A 20,236-nucleotide genomic window follows, 5' to 3' on the forward strand; every position below is an offset into this window, starting at 1 on the left:
GAAAGGGCACACAGTAAGTCCCTATTATTTCTTACAACTGCATGTGAGTCTACAGTTATCTCAAAATTAAAAGTTTAATTTTAAAATACAATTGTGTTTGTCAGTAAATTGTAAAGATAAATTCAATGAAATGAGAATGACACTCGTGCAGATGTTTCTTTTCCTTCTTTGGTTTTTCTCCATCAGGTTTGCGAGGAGCGATAGCTTTTGCCTTAGCTATTCGGAACACAGAATCTCAGCCCAAGCAAATGATGTTTACCACCACTCTGCTCCTCGTGTTCTTCACAGTCTGGGTATTCGGAGGAGGAACAACCCCCATGCTGACTTGGCTTCAGATCAGGTGAGTGACACTGCTTAACAAAGGAAATCATTATGAGGCATGGCTGCACTGTTTCTGATGTTGCTGACTGGTCAAGAGTACAATGGCATGTCTGTACACTAACTTTCCCTGGGGTCAAGTTGACCTTCATTCACAAGGTGAAACAGTGTGACCTATCACCAACAGAACTGACTTTTCCAAGAGTTCTAGAAATCTCAGGATGATGTTTGTAGTCTACAGTCCCTAGAAATGAATTTCTTTATGAATTTTTCCATTCAATCATATTTACTGAGTATAATGTGATAATCCATGGAGTTCACAAAAATGAGTGAGACATGAGTCTTGTCCTCAAGTTACTTATGATACAGTAGAATTTATAGAGAAAAAACTATAATACCAAGGAGAAAATGAATTTGCTTTGTTTTTAATTTGTCACAGCACTTAGGATAGAATTAGAGACACAGGAAATGCTTAAACGTATTTGATTATTCAACCATATGTTTGGCCAGAGGGATGCTATAGACACAGATTAGACAATTTCTTAAAGGAAAATCGGGTCAAGGCTTCAGTTAGGGGCCATCCAGTAAGCAGTGCTTGGAAGATGATTGCTATTAACCCAAAGTATGCAGGTAGTAGAAGATTTGATGAAAAATGAATAGCTTGTACCAATTGTGAAAAAGTAAAATGTTGTTGTCTTTGTTTCTTTGATCTGGGTCCTCATTTTCACATCCCAGAATGTAACAGTGCTTTCATAGATCACATTTTACTTTCCAAAGCCCTACATCTTGATGATCATGCAGCCCCTCCCTGGTCCCCACCCATTCTCTGTGAGGCAAATCCATACCCACCATCTCTGACAAGAAAAGATCCATCTGACTGGGAGGGGATTTCCAAGAAGATTTTTTTCAGGCAAGGACTCTGTTATTCCAGCACCAATGTAGTGCTTGGCACATAGTAGAATGGAATAAATAATTGCTCCATGGAAAATTGAATGAATATAAGTACGCATGTAAATTCCTTTTGTTAAGGCTTTACTGACAAATTTCTATCCATCTGACAAATAGAAGCAGAAGCAGGACTCATGAGTTTAGGGTAAGAAAGCTTATGTCTAAACTGGGCCAAGTGGTTATGCATTAAATGCAATTCAAGGAAAAAAGGACCTCTTCAAGTATTGTGAATATTGCTAAAACATAAAAGGGCTTTGACCAAAGGTTGAAATGGAGAATGTTTTGAAATACTTGTTGAACTATTTTCTAGGCATATAAATGTGACCTTCAATTTCTTTCACGGTGGTAGCTGCTTATAGGCTCCTCTGGATGAGCACGAATATTTTATTAAACGCTATAGTATTGAGTCTCCTGTAAACTGATAGTAAGATAATGGTGTGTTCAGGTTTCGGGAAAATAAATTCAGTAGGTGGATCCATGCGTGGAAAAATTAGGACTTGGAAAGCAGAAGTTAGAGGATACCAATCCTCACAAGATAAATGTATTGAATGCTCTATCAGGTAAATTAGAATATTCAGAACATAAAGTGGTGCTTTATTTCAGAACATAAAGTGGCAACATTTTCTTAAAGTAATTCAAATATAACTCATTTTCTACTATTGTCTTTCTTTACTCTGAAGGATTTGTCCCAAATCAATACATGTTTTACCCTAAAATGTTTACCTAACTCTACTGTAGTGTTTTCCAAAGGTATCCACTGACTTCAGATAGATGTTATAGCTCATGCAGTCTCTTGATATCCAGATCAGTAGGGACAGGGTAATATAAAATGGGGCCTTAGGCAGGTTAGAATGTTTATCAGGTTATAGGACAGGGACTAATAAAGAAGGATAGTAATGTCAACTATAACGTCCACAGGTGAGGGGACTGGAGGTCATCTTAGGCCAGTGCTATTATGGCCTGCTGGGAGGCACAGCATGGAGTTCCCAGGTCATGGAGATGCCCCAGTGCGAACTGGCTCCAAATGGCCCAACCGATTCAATGTCAGACTTGTCCACCAGCCAGGAGGGGAGAAGAGTAAAAGCAGGACTGTGATATATTTAAGGAAAGGAGCTGACAGGGCTCTGGTCCAGCAGACCAGGTGGAAATCCCAGCTGGGAGCTAGAGTGTTAATCTGAAATCAGGGCATAAACCCAGTCAGAGAGACAGAGACCCAGTCATGAGGAAATCAGAGGGGATAACTGAGCTTTATAGGTATGTGTGTATCTAGGAAGTCAACCCAGGTAGACAGGATACAGGGCAGCAAGACCAAGTTAAGACCAAAGGCTCTCAAACTTTAATGAATATCAGAACCAACTGGAGGGCTCACTAAACACCCACATTGCTGGGCCCCTGCCCCAGAGTTTCTGATCAAGTAGGTCTGGTTCAGGGCCTAAGTATTTGCATTTTAACCACACTCCAGGCAATGCTGATGCTGCTTGCTCTAGGACCACATTTTGAGAACCACTGGTTTAGACTTATAACCCCACATAGAGATGGGGCTAATATTAAATACTGTCAGATTTGCCTGGGGTTGCCCAGGGCCCCACACCTGAGCCTCAAGTTTAAAAATTTTAGCACCTATGCTGGAGGGAAGCAGGGGCTAACTTGAAGAGAAAAATTCATTGTGCATTGATCAACGAGAAGGAAATAGAGCACAATAGAATAAACATAAAAGAATAGGATCATAAGTTAGTGTATGTTCAAACACACACACAAGCACGACATAAATTTGGTTTGACCATGTTATAGTGATACCAGCATATGCTCCACTTCCACTGTGGTTTATAATGCTATCAAAGAAATCCTTCATTTCATTATCGCTTTTAAATGATAGTTATCCATCATTTTTTTTTTTTTTTTTTTTTTTTTTTTGCGGTACGCGGGCCTCTCACTGTTGTGGCCTCTCCCATTGCGGTGCACAGGCTCCGGATGCGCAGGCTCAGTGGCCATGGCTCATGGGCCCAGCCGCTCCATGGCATGTGGGATCTTCCCTGACCGGGGCACGAACCCATGTCCCCTGCATCGGCAGGCGGACTCCCAACCACTGAGCCACTAGGGAAGCCCCCTTTTTTGATTGTTTTAAATTTCTACATTTTTTTTCCTCTTAAGTTATTAGGTATGTACTTGAGTTTATTTATTTATTTTTTAGTCCCTATAAAATTTGCCATTCAGCTGAAAACTACCACAGTAAGATGCAGATTAAACGTTTTATGTAAGGTAAAAATTGATAATATTAATATGAATTACACTTTGATAGAAAAACTTTAAAACAGCAATGACTTCGTGCTTAAAGAGACTCAGCATGATCTTAACATATGAAACAAATTCTCCATTGGTTAAGTTTTATCCTAAGCACATTCAAATTTCTTGTCCTAAAGCTGTTGTTTTTTTAATAATAACAAATATTTTTAATGCAGCATTTGAAATAAATCACGAACCTTTGTTTCTTAAAATTCTAGAGAAAAAGAAAAGACTCCCCCAGTATTATTTTGGAGGTTTTCATGTAAAAGAAAGCAGAATGGTTTCTTGATTAGAATCCAGATCTCCTCCCTTCTGTGAATTACATTAATACTGGTGGTGAGGAAAACCCAGCTCCCAGTCTCCAAGGACTAGCTCTGCTGTTAGCCAAGAAAACAAGAGATCAGAGGTGTCAGGCTTTGCCCTACAGAGGCCAGTAAACAGTATTGTCCACCAAATAATTACACATGCCTACAAATACACCTCAGAAACCAGTGAGGCGGGGCTCTCCGGCAGTGGTAAGTAATCCGGGATGGTAACCACATCCTTAGTTTAGGGTAGGGTGTCACATGGAGTTAACAGAACTCATGAGAATGGAGCCCATACCACAGTGCAAACCTTTCCTGGCTTCTCCCAGAGAGGAATGCTGGAGCCATCTCTTCGAAATACCTCAACCACAGTACAGAAAGCCTGGCACACAAGAGCAATTCAGAACTTGTATTCCAGACAATATGAGAAAGTGCCCCCAGCAAGATGACTTCTACAGTTTCCAGATTTTTGCTTCGAACATCTCAGAGTAATAGTTGGCTTTTATTGACTATTTACTCCGTGCTAGATATTTAGAAAATAAAGTGCCAGGCATAAGACCTCCCTGTGACTCAGCCTCTAATCTATAAAATGTCCCCGTATAGCAGTAGCAGTAGCTACCTCCTAGGGTGGGTGAGGCCTTGCAAAGTGGCCCAGGGTCACCCCGCTGTCTGGCTACAGAGTCAGACTACAAGGCCAGGCAGCCTGAGCCCAGGGCCTGCGTTCCCAACTGGTTCATTCTTCTGCTGCCCCAAATAAATGAGCTAATTCCTGAAGCCTGCAAACTACCTTGATTAACAAATTCTCTGGGGAAAAAGAGATGTACTTTTATAAGCAAGACAGGCCAGTTAAAAACAAACACAGGAAATCTTCATCCCTCATGAGTGATGGGGTTGACCTGCTAGTGCCGCACAGAAGTTTCTTGCTGCAGATTTTTTTCCTTGACCTAGAAAAGTTAAAGGTAAACAAGGCCAGCCCTGATCTCAGGTAGCCAAGCAGGGACGTTTGTCTTCCTCAATTATAGGAATTTGGAATTAGAAGAATTTGTTACCCTCAGACTCATTTCCCAACCCCATCTGGGATCCCAAGTCAGCCTGCTGTCAGCCCCTTCCTCAGATCAAACAAAAAATCACACATACCGCCCTGTGTCCATTGCAGAGTGAATAACTTTTAACTAGTGCAATGTCTCCACTACCATTATTTTAGTTAAGTATTTAAATTTTATTTTGGGTTTATGGCCCATCCTATTTTATGTCATCCTATAATGATTCCTTTATCATATATACCCACTGGCTACAAAGTTTATAATAACAGCCACCATGGGAATGCAAACAGTGGTAAGGAGAGAACTGTCTTTAGTAATATTTTTTAATCTTAACAGTAGAGTTAAATACACCTGCTTACATACAGACTTCCTTTATTGCTGAGGTGAGGCAATGTCAAATTTATATAATGGAAGAATACATATAATCAAGTTCCCTTCATATCCAATTGTGTTCTGCCTGGTTTTCTTTCTAGCATCCAAAGTCTCATGCATGCTTAACAATTTACTTCACTGGTGTATTAACATAGTAGATCAGTGCACACATTCTGCAGGCAGACGGTATGGGGCCCAACCATGCCTCCCTCTCTTACTAGCTGTGGGACCTAGAGCAAGAAATTTAACCTCTCTATGCTTCAGTTTTCTCATGTGTAAACTTGGAACAATAATAATACCTACCTCTTTAGATTTTTATATGGATTAAGTACTGCATGTATAAATTTAGGGCACACAGTAAGTGCTCAATAAATGTTGCTGTAACACTACCCAAATGATCACCTATGAACCTTTTCTTATCCAAACACTCTTCTGCCTATGGCATATATATACACACACACATACATACATATAAAGTGTTATTAATTAGTTGTATTTATGAAAGCATGGTTTACATGGGGAATAGAAAGAAATAGCCTCTGGGGAGCTTAGTTCATTTTTTGTAATGATTAGATTCATCAGTTTTACAGGCAGCTCCTATTTCTGCATTCAAAATGATAAACCTCTTAAGGAAAAATGCTCACAAAAAGCGTTATATTCATCCAACAGCTCAGAAAGATTCTTTCTAGAACATGCTTTATTTCCTTCTGAACATGATAATCTTTGCTTAGGATCTCTTCAGATATTTAATTTGCACCGCTTCATCAATGTGTATCAATTCATTATTTTGCATTGACTGTGAACCAATTTGTACACTTTGTCTCAATTTTTATTAATTGGCAGGTCCGAGAAATACCCTTTGTCAAGAAACATGGAAAACCAGTTTACTCATTTGAATGTAAACTTGTACTTAATATCCCCTACCTCTAACCCCCATTTAAAATTATGTTCTATTTTCCATAGGCTCTTCTAAAAAATGTTTCACAACTCCAAATATTTATTGCTTAAATCAATCCAGTTTGACATATTTTATTAAAGATATTGTATAAGTCTAGTAACCTATTGTTAACCTAAATATATCCTAGGTTTTTAACAAGCAGGGATTAGCAGCTCCTAAATTTGCCTCCAATGCCATCTGGGTTCTTTAATATGATTTCTTTCCATGTACTGAATCTTGCCGGTTTCAGAGATAATAGTCTTTATGTTCATAACTGCCAGCTATCCTCCACTAGGCGTGTTCTTATTTATCTTCTCCAACATGCTCTTGAGAACATCGATGTTAATAAGCTTCACCCATTTATTAAGTTTACCAAACAGTGAACATTCTGCTCTATCAAAGAGAATTTATTAGCTTGCTACCATAAAGTATGATCAAATATAGGTGCCTTACTTTAAGTAATAGATGTATCTTTACTTTGGGTAATAGGTGAAGTCTGAAAAAAATATATTTTAAATGCAATAGTTGGAACTTGTGATCCAAAAGACTACGGAGGGGTTCCAGTTCCGATCAAGACGGTGTAAGCACACTTACTCCCCTCTGTCTCTTCCAACGAATGCAACTAAAATCCCTGGCCAGAATGAATGGAGCAGTCATCTAAGGACTCTTAAAAGCAAGTGGTAGCAGATAGATTGGGGAAGGAAACCAGAATTCAGAGTACTATTAAAACAGTGATGAATTTCCCATTTTTTTTTCCTCTCTGGAATCTCTTGACCTGAACTCAAAGGCAGTTTAAAGGCCAGAACTGCACAACAAGGAAGAACTGCAAAAGAAATTATCTGTTTTGGACATGAGGAACAGGACAGAGGACTGCTGTGGGTCAAAAGAGTGGGGGAAATCCCCTCTTTTGTTTGTTATCATTTACTCCATTCTCATCCCAATACCAGGCAAACCTGAGGCAGCAGTGGTAATGATGGCAGCAACAGTTGAGTGGACCCCAGATTCCCAACCAGAGGAGCTGAGGTCCAGAGGCCTTGGGAAGAAGTCCCCCTGCATTTTTTTCTCTCTTAATCTTATCATTGCTTGAGCTTGGAAACAGGCCCAATATTATGAAAAAATCATGGGAAACATGTAGCAGTGTAGGGAAACGAAAGCCCTGGGCTTTGGGAAGCCAGAAAACGTGGAAGACATTGTGGAGTAGAGGGAGCACAAGAAAGTGATCCGATAAAATTGTGTATAAACTTTTGGGCTCGCTTCCAAGCTATGTAAGCATGGATCTGAACCTAAACAGCACACCAAAGTGTGAGACATGAGCTACAAGATAGAGCATCACTCAGGTCCCAGACTATACACTGGATGGCACACATGCAGGACATGTGTGGATCATAGATCAAAATGTAAAATATAAAACTTCTAAAAGGAAACATAAGAGAATAATCTTCATGACTGTAAATTAGGCAAAGGAGTCTTAAATATTGTACCAAAAGCATCATGTACAAAAGAAAAAAATGATAAACTGGACTTCATCAAAATGAATATTTTTCGATTTGCAAAAGACACTGTTAAGAGAATGAAAATACAAGCTACATACTCACACTTAAAGAGAATGCATTGCTGGCGGGAATGCAAAATGGTATGGCCAATCTGTAAATCACTTTAGCAGTTTCTTATAAAGTTAAACATACAATTATTATAGGACTCAACATTCCCTCTTCTAGACATTTAGCCTAGAAAGCAAAATGGGGATAACAGGATCTGTCTCTGAAGATTAAATGTGTGAACATTAAATAAGAAAATACATGTTAAAGTCCATTAAGCAGAACTAAGCACTCATTAGTAAACTTATTTTACTCACAGCTTTTATTAGAAATGTCAGATAAATTTTAATAGTATTTTCAGCATATATTGAGATAATCACATAGTCTTTTCCTCTACTTTATTGATGTGATGAAATATATTGATAGATATCCTGGTATTGAATTTTTCCTACAATTCTGCTATCTATAACAATAACTGAGGTTAGTCTATACTTTTCTTTTTCTTTTTGGGGGTAGAGGGGGCTGTCTTTATTGGGTTTAAATAGTGTTAAGGATGTGCTACATTCATAGCATGAGCTAAAGACTTTTCTATTTTTTCATGGCCTGAAATAGCATAGCATAGAAATGATCAGATTTTTAAAGGCTAGTTAGGAGTCAGCTGTAAAACCATCTGGTTCCTGGAGTTCTTTTAATGATGGGTTTTTAATCACCCTTCTAGGGTCTCCTACGGTAATTGGTGTATTCAAATGTAAAATTGTCATTTCTTTAAACTCAAAAATGGTCAAGTATTGTCAATTTCATATAGTTCAACTAAAAAGGATATCCATATACCATTTACCTAGTTTTATCCACTGTTAATAATATGCCTGTTTTGCTTTCTTGCCTTTATATATACATATATATCACATATATACATATATATATATCACATATATTAAATGTGTTTTTATTTATTCTTTTCTTTTTCACTGAATCATTTCAATGTAAAAACAGACATACACTTCTTATCTAAATACTAAAGTATACAATTTTGAAAAACAAGGACATTATATTAGGTAACCAAAATACCATTACTGTGTCTAAAAATATTAAAAACAATTAATAATTTTATCAGTACATACACAAATTTCCCCAGTTATCGCAAAAAAAATTATGTATAGATGTTCTTTATTTCATGATCAAATCAAGATTATGTATTATATTTGGTCAATGTTGGGTTTTTTTTAGTCTCTTTAAACCAGTTTCTCTCGTTTTCTTCCCCATGACATTGATTTTTAGAAGAAACCAGGTCAGTTGTTTTGCACACTATTCCACATTCTGGACTTGTTTGTTTCCTCCCAGCATCCATTAATATGTTCTTCTCTCTGCTATATTTCCTGTAAACTAGAAATTAGGTCAAGGCTCGAAATTCAGGTTGAACCTTTTAGACAAGTATATTCATTGGCAAATGCACAAGTCTTTCTCACTCGTTAGGGGTATGCTTCAAGTACAACTGTTGGACTGTACCATTCCACATCGTACCTGGTAGCCCCATGTCTTTTGACCATGTGGATGTGGCTATTGAAGCCCTAATCCCCAATGTGAGTATACTTGGAGACAGGGCTTTTAGGAGATAATGAAGGTTAAATGATATCCTGAGGGTAGGGTCCTAGCTGACAGGACTGGTGGACTTGTAAGAAGAGAGATCGAGATCAGTCGCTGTCTCTCTGCACGCATGCTCCATGGAACGCAACGAGGACACAGGGAGAAGGTGGCTGTCTGCAAACCAGGACGAATGCCCTCACTAGAACTTAGCCATTCTGGCACCTTGATCATAGACTTCTAGCCTCTAGAACTGTGACAAAATAAATGTCTGTTGTTTAAGCCAAAAAGAAAAGAATATTCATTGGTAATGCTCTATGCTTAATAATGTGTATTTCAAAAAATTAATAATGCGTATTTCATATCAACAGGCACGTAAGGTCAAGTTGTCCCACTCTTGGTGATGCTAAGTTTGTTCATATGGTTACAGTGCTAACCCCCATTGTAAAAGTATAGTTTTACCTTTGGAATTAGTTTTTAACCTATGCGGCAATACTTGAGCACTGTGTGAATCTCCTGTCTCCAATCTCTCTGTAAGCCACTGTTTTTAGCATCCATTGATGATCCTTGTCTGATTCAGTGATTACATTTGAGATGATTCAGTTCTGATTTCCTTTGATAGGTAATTTTTTGACAGTTTCTTAGTTTACCAAATGATCACAGTTTTGATCACCTTTTTAAAAATTTATTTCTAATTTATCAAATTATGAGAATGTTATCAGTAATAATTCTACTTTTAAAATGTAAGATTTTCGGGACTTCCCTGGCGGTCCAGTGGTTAAGACTTTGCCTTCCAACGCAGGGGGTGTGGGTTCGATCCCTGGTCAGGGAGCTAAGATCCCGCATGCCTTGCAGCCAAGAAACCAAAACATAAAAGAGAAGCAATATTGTAACAAATTCAATAAAGACTTTTAAAAAATGGTCCACATCAAAAAAAAATTTTTAAATAATAAAATATAAGTTTTCTTTGTGATCAAGTACATGACTGATTTGGGTGTATATTCCATGGATATGAAAAGAAGTATATTTGCTATTTTTAAGAAAAAAGTTATGTACATATGTATTGAGTTTCTTGGTTATGTTACTCAAATTCCCTATATCCTTATCTATATTTTTACTAGATGTCAGATTCTGAAAGAGGTACATTAAATTTCCCACTATAATTTTTTTTTTGTAGTCAAGGTCTTGCATTCTAATTTTATACAGTCTTTCACATATTTCTGATGTGTTGTGTGTAGTACACCATTTTATGATAGGGAATCTTCAAATTGTCTGGTATGTCTTTCTCATCCCAGAAATGAAACTTAAAATGGTTGTATCCTTCTTATATGTTCATGCCCCTCTTCTATTCTCTAGTTCTCATAATGTGGAATCTTAAAAAGTAATACAACAAAGATATTTTCATTAGCACTAGACAGTGGGGACTCCCTATTTCCTCCATTTCATTCTGGCTATAAGTAAGCAGTGAGCTAGTAGATTTCAGTGTTTTGATCAACATCATTTCATTCCCTGAAGTCCTTAACTTCTCTTCAGAAAATAAAGTCTTATTTTTTTAATCTATTATAATCTTTTACCTGCTAGTATGCACTTTAAACCTTATGGTTTAAAATGTGTAAAATCCAAAGAATTACAATAAAGCTCCCATTTAGCATCTACCCTAGAGACCAATTGCAGGCCAAAATATGGGATTTTAACTGGAGTTTTTAAAAGTAAGTGTTGAATTCTATCACACAGAGTCACTTGGAGGAAATTGCTTAAGACAGGGAATTGCCCATTAGAGGCAAAATATGCTTTCATGCAGATTTCATTGTATTCGGTACAAGGAATGTTTGAAAGAGTCTTAGCTGTTCTTTTCTTTTCTTTTTCTTCTTTTTCTTAATGGGCAGAGTGTTCTTCCCAGTGCTAGATCTGTAGTGCAGAGTATAACTGGCCAGTTATGAAGCAACACTCATGTTTGGAGATAAACGTGAAAAGCATCTCAACAGTTGACTTCTCAGTGGCACTGGCTGCTTATTTCTTACTTTCTGCAGGATTCAACGCGTACCTCAAAGGTCACCGCATGTCCCCTTGAGCCTCTTTGTCACTCTTTCTCTTTGGGCACAGCACCCACACATGAGTCCCCACCAAGCAAATGATCATCTTTGTTTGGAAAGTTCCAGCTAAAATGCTGGGAATGGGTTTGGTTCAGTCAATTCTGGGGCCACCACAGCCTGGGTTTCCTCACTTGCCCCTCTGCGTGGCCCTCCTGGGGCTCTGCCAGGGAATGCAGCTGCCTGCCTGCAGCCTCTGTCCGTGTGGGTTGCAGTTTATTCTGGTCTAGCCAGCAAAATAATCCCACCCTTCTCTTTTTTTTAAATTTTACTGTCGCCATGGATCTACTCATTTTTATACAGCACTCTTAGCATTTCAAAGGGATTCTCAGAGAAAGGGGAGAAAATACAAATGTTTGAAACAGTAATCTTAATTCTATTTTTCATGAGCCATTACCAGGCATTTAAGCAGGTGTTTAATTTTTATGAATATAAACTAATACATGCTCATTATATAAAATTAGAAAACTAAAAAATTATTTTAAAAAATGAAATTCATCTGAAGTCCTTCTATACAGAGATAATTACTAACAGTACTACATTTTTCTATAGACTTTTTTTTGGAAATCAATTTTTTTTAAACAAAACTCAGATCTGTTATTTTTTTACTTAAAATATACCATGATAACTTTCCAATTTTATTAGCTATCCTTTGAAATTATGTTTTCAAGGACTGAATAACAAAATCATATGAATATGCCAAAATTATTTATCTACATCGGCATTAGATTAGACTAGATTTATCTTAAACTGTTATAAATGATGTAATTATTTCATACATACTTGCATAAAACTTTTAGTATCTCTGATTTGTTTTAGAATAAAAATGAAATTAAGGAGTCAAGGGTAGAATATTTTCTACAGCTCAAAATATATTTTGCCAAATTGTTTCTAGTAAGGTCAGGTTAATTTAAACACGAACAATGTAATCTATTCTCTCCTTGGTGACTTTCCAACCTGTTTCTTATAGTCCAGGATTACTGCATGTTTTGAGGATGCCTAACAGTTTTCTAAAATTTTATCCTGATTCCAGAAGCTCATTTCTTCTAGGTCTTCAGGAAGATGTTCCTTTTTCTTCGTTCTATAAAACATCTTGGTAAGCTCTGTGTGATTCTTCTTGTCTCCAGTAGTATTTGAATATGGAGAAAGATTTCCAGACTTGGTATTTGCCAACAGACAGGTATGTGGATTGCCCCTGGCTCCCCTAAACGGCCATCTGGTTGTTCATTACATTATTTGCTGGGAGCCATAGCAAGCAAGTCAATTTGCAACATCTGTAACCTAGGCTCTAGGATCAAGCAAATATTCCTCTTTGAAGCTATGTCCTATGTGTAGAATTTTCTGTCATCCTCACTTCTCAGTCTTGAGGCCCTCTGAACCAATGCTGCACACTCTGCTCCTGGCATCTCCCCACCTGCACCCTGGCTACCACTTTACTTATGGGACATTTATACCCCTGGAATGCAATGTGCCATTGCAAATGCTGACCTCTGTCCCCCGTCCTTTCCTTCACTCATTCACAGTCATTCAGCAAATATCTATTGAGCTTCTATTCTGTGCCAGCCACCAGATAAAGCATAGAATACAAGAAACCACAGTCCCTGCCTTTGTGAGGGTGACACAACACCCCCAACTGCCACCTTGTATCCCACCCTATGACTTTCTTCTCTAGGTTGTTTGGTTGATACAAGTTCTCTGGGTTGGGGCAGATAGTGGGGCGAAGAACGTAGTGTGTTTCAGCTGTCTTGCAGACAGGCAAGGATGCTGTATTCCATGACGTGGGGTAGGGGTAAGGATAGGCCACTGGTTGCTCTTCTCAAAATAGCTTATGATTATTATTTTTTTCAACATCTTTATTGGAATATAATTGCTTTATAATGGTGTGTTAGTTTCTGCTGTGTAACAAAGTGAATCAGCTATATGTATACACAGATGCCTATATCCCTTCCCTCCTGTGTCTCCCTCCCACCCTCCCTATCCCACCCCTCTCGATGGTCACAAAGCACCCAGCTGATCTCCCTGTGCTATGCGGCTACTTCCCACTAGCTATCTATTTTATATTTGGTAGTGTATACATATCCATGCCACTGTCTCACTTTGTCCCAGCTTACCCTTCCCCCTCCCTGTCTTCAAGTCCATTCTCTGCATCTGAATCTTTATTCCTGTCCTGCCTCCAGGTTCATCAGAACCATATATATATTTTTTAGATTCCATATATGCGTGTTAGCATACAGTATTTGTCTTTCTCTTTCTGACTTACTTCACTCTGTATGACAGACTCTAGGTCCATCCACCTCACTACAATTAACTCAATTTCATTTCTTTTTATGGCTGAGTAATATTCCATTGTATATATGTGCCACATCTTCTTTATCCTTTCATCTGATGATGGACACTTAGGTTGCTTCCATTTCCTGGCTATTGTAAATAGAGCTGCAATGAACATTTTGGTACATGATTCTTTTTGAATTATGGTTTTCTCAGGGTATATGTCCAGTAGTAGGATTGCTGGGTCATATGGTAGTTATATTTGTAGTTTTTTAAGGAACTTCCATACTGTTCTCCATAGTGGCTGTACCAATTCACATTCCGACCAGCAGTTCAAGAGTGTTCCCTTTTCTCCACACCCTCTCCAGCATTTATTCTTTGTAGATTTTTTTGATGATGGCCATTTTGACTGGTGTGAGGTGATACCTCGTTGTAGTTTTGATTTGCATTTCTCTGATGATTAGTGATGTTGAGCATCCTTTCATGTGTTTGTTGGCAACCTGTATATCTTCTTTGGAGAAAAGTCTATTTAGGTCTTCTACTCATTTTTGGATTGGGTTGATTATTTTTTTGATATTGAGCCACATGAGCTGCTTGTATATTTTGGAGATTAATCCTTTGTCTGTTGATTCGTTTGCGAATATTTTCTCCTATTCTGAGGGTTGTCTTTTTGTCTTGTTTATGGTTTCCTTTGCTGTGCAAAAGCTGTGAAGTTTCATTAGGTCCCAGTTTTTATTTTTATTTCCATTTCTCTATGTGGTGGGTCAAAAAGGACCTTGCTGTGATTTATGTCATAGATTGTTCTGCCTATGTTTTCCTCTAAGAGTTTGATAGTGTCTGACCTTACATTCAGGTTTTTAATCCATTTTGAGTTTATTTTTGTGTATGGTCTGAGGGAGTGTTCTAATTTCATTCTTTAACATGTAGCTGTCCAGTTTTCCCAGCACCAGTTATTGAAGAGGCTGTCTTTTCTCCGTTGTATATTCTTGCCTACTTTATCAAAGATAAAGTGACCATATGTGCGTGGGTTTATCTCTGGGCTTTCTATCCTGTTGCATTGATCTATATTTCTGTTTTTGTGTCAGTACCATACTGTCTTGATTACTGTAGCTTTGTAGTATAGTTTGAAGTCAGGGAGCCTGATTCCGCCAGCTTCGTTTTTTTCCCTCAGGATTGCTTTGGCTATTTGGGGCCTTTTGTGTTTCCATACAAATTGTGAAATTTTTTGTCCTAGTTCTGTGAAAAATGCCATTGGTAGCTTTATAAGGATTGCATTCAATCTATAGATTGCTTTGGGTAATATAGTCCTTTTCACAGTGTTGATTCTCCCTATCCAAGAACATGGTATACCTCTCCATTTGTTTGTATCATCTTTAATTTCTTTCATCAGTGTCTTATAGTTTTTTGCATACAGGTCTTTTTTCTCCTTAGGTAGGTTTATTCATAGGTATTTTATTCTTTTTGTTGCAGTGGTAAATGGGAATGTTTCCTTAATTTCTCTTTCAGATTTTTCATCATTAGTGTATAGGAATGCAAGAGATTTCTATGCATTAATTTTGTATCCTGCTACTTTACAAAATTCATTGATTAGCTCTAGTAGTATTCTGGTGGCATCTTTAGGATTCTCTATGTATAGTATCATGTCATCTGCAAACAGTGACAGTTTTACTTCTTCTTTTCTGATTTGGATTCCTTTTATTTCTTTTTTTTCTCTGATTGCTGTGGCTAAAACTTCCAAAACTTTGTTGAATAATAGTCGTGAGAGTGGACAACCGTGTCTTGTTCCTGATCTTAGAGGAAATGGTTTCTGTTGAGAATGACGTTGGCTGTGGGTTTGTCATATATGGCCTTTATTATGTTGAGGTAGGTTCCCTCTATGCCCATTTTCTGGAGAGTTTTTAGCATAAATGTGTGCTGAATTTTGTGGAAAGCTTCTTCTGCATCTTTTGAGATTATCATATGGTTTTTATCCTTCAGTCTGTTAATATGGTGTATCACATTGATTGATTTGCATATATTGAAGAATCCTTGCATTCCTGGGATAAACTCCACTTGATCATGGTGTATGAACGCTTTAATGTGCTGTTGGATTCTGTTTGCTAGTATTTTGTTGAGAATTTTTGCATCTATGTTCATCAGCGTTACCAGCCTGTTGTTTTCTTTTTTTGTGACATCTTTGTCTGGTTTTGGTGTCAAGGTGGTGGTGGCCTAGTAGAATGAGTTTAGGAGTGTTCCTCCCTCTGCTATATTTTGGAAGAGTTTGAGAAGGATAGGTGTTAGCGCTTCTCTAAATGTTTGATAGAATTCACCTGTGAAGCCATCTGGTCCTGGGCTTTTGTTTGTTGGAAGATTTTTAATCACAGTTTCAATTTCAGTGCTTGTGATTGGTCTGTTTATATTTTCTATTTATTCCTGGTTCAGGCTTGGAAGGTTGTGCTTTTCAAAGAATTTGTCCATTTCTTCCAGGCTGTCCACTTTATTGGCATATAGTTGCTTGTAGTAATCTCTCATGATCCTTTGTATTTCTGCAGTGTCAGTTGTTACTTCTCCTTTTACATTTCTAATTCTGTGGATTTGAGTCTTCTTCCTTTTTTCCTTGGTGACTCTGGCTAATGTTTTATCAATTTTGTTTATCTTCTCAAAGAACCAGATTTTAGTTTTATTGTTCTTTGCTGTTGTTTCCTTCATTTCTTTTTCCTTCATTTCTGATCTGATCTTTATGGTTTCTTTCCTTCTGCTAACTTTGGGGTATTTTTGTTCTTCTTACTCTAATTGCTTTAGGTGTAAGGTTAGGTTGTTTATTTGAGATGTTTCTTGTTTCTTGAGGTAGGGTTGTATTGCTATAAACATCCCTCTTAGAACTGCTTTTGCTGTATCCCATAGGTTTTGGGTGGTCACGTTTTCACTGTCATTTGTTTCTAGGTTTTTTTTGATTTCCTCTTTGATTTCTTCAGTGACCTCTTGGTTACTTAGTAGTATATTGTTTAGCCTCCATGTGTTTATATTTTTTACAGTTGTTTTTCACTGTAATTGATGTCTAGTCTCAGAGCATTGTGATCGGAGAAGGTACTTCATATGATTTCAATTTTCTTAAATTTACCAAGGCTTGATCTGTGACCTAACATATGATCTATCCTGGAGAATGTTCCATGAGCACTTGAGAAGAAAGTGTACTCTGTTGTTTCTGGATGGAATGTCCTTTAAGTATCAATTAAGTCCATCTTATTTAATGTGTCATTTATAGCTTGTGTTTCCTTATTTATTTTCATTTTGGATGATCTGTCCATTGGTGAAAGCAGGGTGTTAAAGTCTCCTACTATTATTGTGTTACTGTTGATTTCCCCTTTTATGGCAGTTAACATATGCCTTATGTATTGAGGTGCTCCTATGTTGGCTGCATAAATATTTACAATTGTTATATCTTCTTCTTGGATTGGTCCCTTGATCATTATGTAGTGTCCTGCTTTGTCTCTTGTAATAGTCTTTATTTTGAAGTCTATTTTGTCTGATATAAGAATTGTTACACCAGGGCTTCCCTGGTGGCGCAGTGGTTGGGAGTCCGCCTGTCGATGCGGAGGACACGGGTTCGTGCCCTGGTCCGGGAGGATCCCGTGTGCCGTGGAGCAGCTGGGCCCGTGAGCCATGGCCGCTGAGCCTGCGCATCCGGAGCCTGTGCTCTGCAGCGGGAGAGGCCACAGTGGTGAGAGGCCCGCGTACCACAAAAAAAAAAATAACAAAAAAACAAAAACCAGAATTGTTACTCCAGCTTTCTTTTGATTTTCATTTGCATGGAATATCTTTATCCATCCCCCCACTTTCAGTCTGTATGTGTCCCTAGGTCTGAAGTGGGTCTCTTGTAGACAGCATATATACAGGTCTTGTTTTTGTATCCATTCAGCCAGTCTGTGTCTTTTGGTTGGAGCATTAAATCCATTTACATTTAAGGTAGTTATAGATATGTATGTTCCTGTTACCATTTTCTTAATTTTTTTGAGTTTGCTTTTGTAGGTCTTTTTCTTCTCTTGTGTTTCCTGCCTAAAGATGTTCCTTTAGTATTTGTTGTAAAGCTGGTTTGGTGGTGCTGAATTCTCTTAACTTTTGCTTGTCTGTACAAGTTTTAATTTCTCCATTGAATCTGCATGGTATCCTTGCTGGGTAGAGTAATCTTAGTTGTAGGTTTTTCCCTTTCATCACTTTAAGTATGTCCTCCCACCCCCTTCTGGCTTGCAGAGTTTCTGCTGAAAGATCAGCTGTTAACCTTATGGGGATTCCTTTGTATGTTATTTGTTGCTTTTCCCTTGCTGCTTTTAATATTTTTTCTTTGTATTTAATTTTTGATAGTTTGGTTAATATGTGTCTTGGTGTGTTTCTCCTTAGATTTATCCTGTATGGGACTCTCTGTGCTTCCTGGACTTGACTATTTCCTTTCCCATATTAGGGAAGTTTCAACTATAATCTCTTCAAATATTTTCTCAGTCCCTTTCTTTTTCTCTTGTTCTTTGGGACCCCTATAATTTGAATGTTCATGCATTTAATGTTGTCCCAGAGGTCTTTGAGACTGTCTTCAATTCTTTTCATTCTTTTTTCTTTATTCTGCTCTGTGGTAGTTATTTCCACTATTTTATCTTCCAGGTCACTTATCTGTTCTTGTACCTCAGTTATTCTGCTACTGCTTCCTTCTAGAGAATTTTTAATTTCATTTATTGTGTTGTTCATCATTGTTTGTTTGCTCTTTAGTTCTTCTAGGTCCTTGTTAAATGTTTCTTGTTCTTTCTCCATTCTATTGCCAAAATTTTGGATCATGTTTACTATCATTACTCTGAATTCTTTTTCAGGTAGACTGCCTATTTCCTCTTCATCTGTTTGGTGTGATGGGTTTTTACCTTGCTCCTTCATCTGCTGTGTGTATCTCTGTCTTCTCATTTTGTTTAACTTACTGTGTTTGGGGTCTTCTTTTTGCAGGCCGCAGGTTCATAGTTCCCATTGGTTTTGGTGTTTGCCCCCAGTGGGTAAGGTTGGTTCAGTGGGTTGTGTAGGCTTCCTGTGGAGGGGACTGGTGCCTGTGTTCTCGTGGGTGGGACTGGATCTTGTCTTTCTGGTGGGCAGGGCTGCATCCTGTGGTGTGCTTTGGGGTGTCTGTGAACTTAGTATGATTTTAGGCATCCTCTCTGCTAATGGATGGGGTAGTGTTCCTGTCTTGCTAGTTGTTTGGCATGGGGCGACCAGATGGAGGAGAGATGGAGATCTCTGGGAGAGCTCTCTCTGACTGATGTTATGTGGGGCCGGGAGATCTCTGGTGGTCCAATGTCTTGAACTTGGCTCTCCCACCTCAGAGACTCAGGCCTGACACCAGGCCAGAGCACCAAGACCCTGTCAGCCACACAGATCAGAAGAAAAGGGAGAAAAAAAGAAAGAAAAAAAAATTTTTTTAATAATAAATTAAATTTTTTTTAATTTTTAAAATAAAAGAATAAAAAAAGAAGAGAGCAGCCAAACCAATAAACAAATCCACCAATGATAACAAGTGCTAAAAACTAAACTAAGATAAACATAAAACTCGGAAGGAAATCAGTCACAGACTGCAAAACCCAAGTCTACATTTGCTCCCAAAGTCTACCACCTCCATTTTGGGATGATTCATTGTCTATTCAGGTATTCCACAGATGCAGGGTACATCAAGGGGATTTAATCCACTGCTTCCAAGGCTGCAGGGAGAAATTTTCCTTTCTCTTCTTTGTTCACACAGCGCCTGGGGTTCAGCTTTGGATTTGGCCCCGTCTCTGCATGTAGGTCACCCTTAGGCCTCTTTTGGGAGGTCTGAGGTCTTCTGCCAGTGTTCAGTAGGCGTTCTGTAGGAGTTGTTCCACATGTAGATGTGTTTTTGACGTGTTTGTGGGGAGGAAGGTGATCTCCACGTCTTACCCCTCCACCGTCTTGAAGGTCCCTCCTCCAGCTTATGATTACTGAAAACCCCTGTGAGAGTCTAGCACTAGCCTGCCCTTTATTTTAGGTTTTCAATGGTATTGGAGTTGTTTGCCTTTTCTGGGCCTTCAAAAGCATTTTAGTAGGAAATTAGGAGGGGTACCATTAGGGACTGCTGACGTGAAACCATTTTAAACAGAAGTCACACAGGGCATTTGCAAATTTCGACTTGCTCTGTTTCCTTTATTCAAGGTAGACTTTGAGGCAAACATTTTCGCAGAAGTTTTTTGTTGGCAACACAGCAACAGTAGCACAAAAGTATAGGAATAAATATATTTTGTAAAGCTACTGATGATTATTGAGAGTATAGTTCTGATTTTTTTGTTTTACTTAATATTTTTGCCTCCGATCCTGAACACAAACATCTGTCTGTGATTTTGTTTTTTTCTGTCACTGAGCCAAATCCTGTCTAACTCAGTAGGCTACTAAGGTGAAATGAAGATCTGGCCTGTGTTTACATCCTACAGTTAACTTCTCTTTGGATTGTTCAGTGTGTCTCATAACTTCTAATACATGCCATAAAAATAAATAGCAACATCGTAATTTTGTCTTCTGCCAAGTGTATTTGTGA

The 20,236-nt window shown here is 38.1% G+C and overlaps 1 protein-coding gene across 7 annotated transcripts in view; it reads left to right on the top strand.

Annotated features, from left to right (window-relative positions):
* The window catches only part of SLC9A9 (solute carrier family 9 member A9), a 667,550-nt gene that overhangs the window by 476,914 nt on the left and 170,400 nt on the right, over nt 1–20,236 (top strand). For all 7 annotated transcript variants that reach the window (XM_029215042.1, XM_029215041.1, XM_029215045.1 and 4 more), the window contains one exon: nt 187–340. In XM_029215042.1, coding sequence (XP_029070875.1) covers nt 187–340 — 154 coding nt within the window. The remainder of the gene's footprint in view (nt 1–186; nt 341–20,236) is intronic.

The sequence above is a fragment of the Monodon monoceros genome, unplaced genomic scaffold (assembly GCF_005190385.1).
Source record: "Monodon monoceros isolate NGI ecotype Baffin Bay Population unplaced genomic scaffold, NGI_Narwhal_1 Super_Scaffold_11, whole genome shotgun sequence".
In the NCBI taxonomy this organism is placed as follows: domain Eukaryota; kingdom Metazoa; phylum Chordata; class Mammalia; order Artiodactyla; family Monodontidae; genus Monodon; species Monodon monoceros.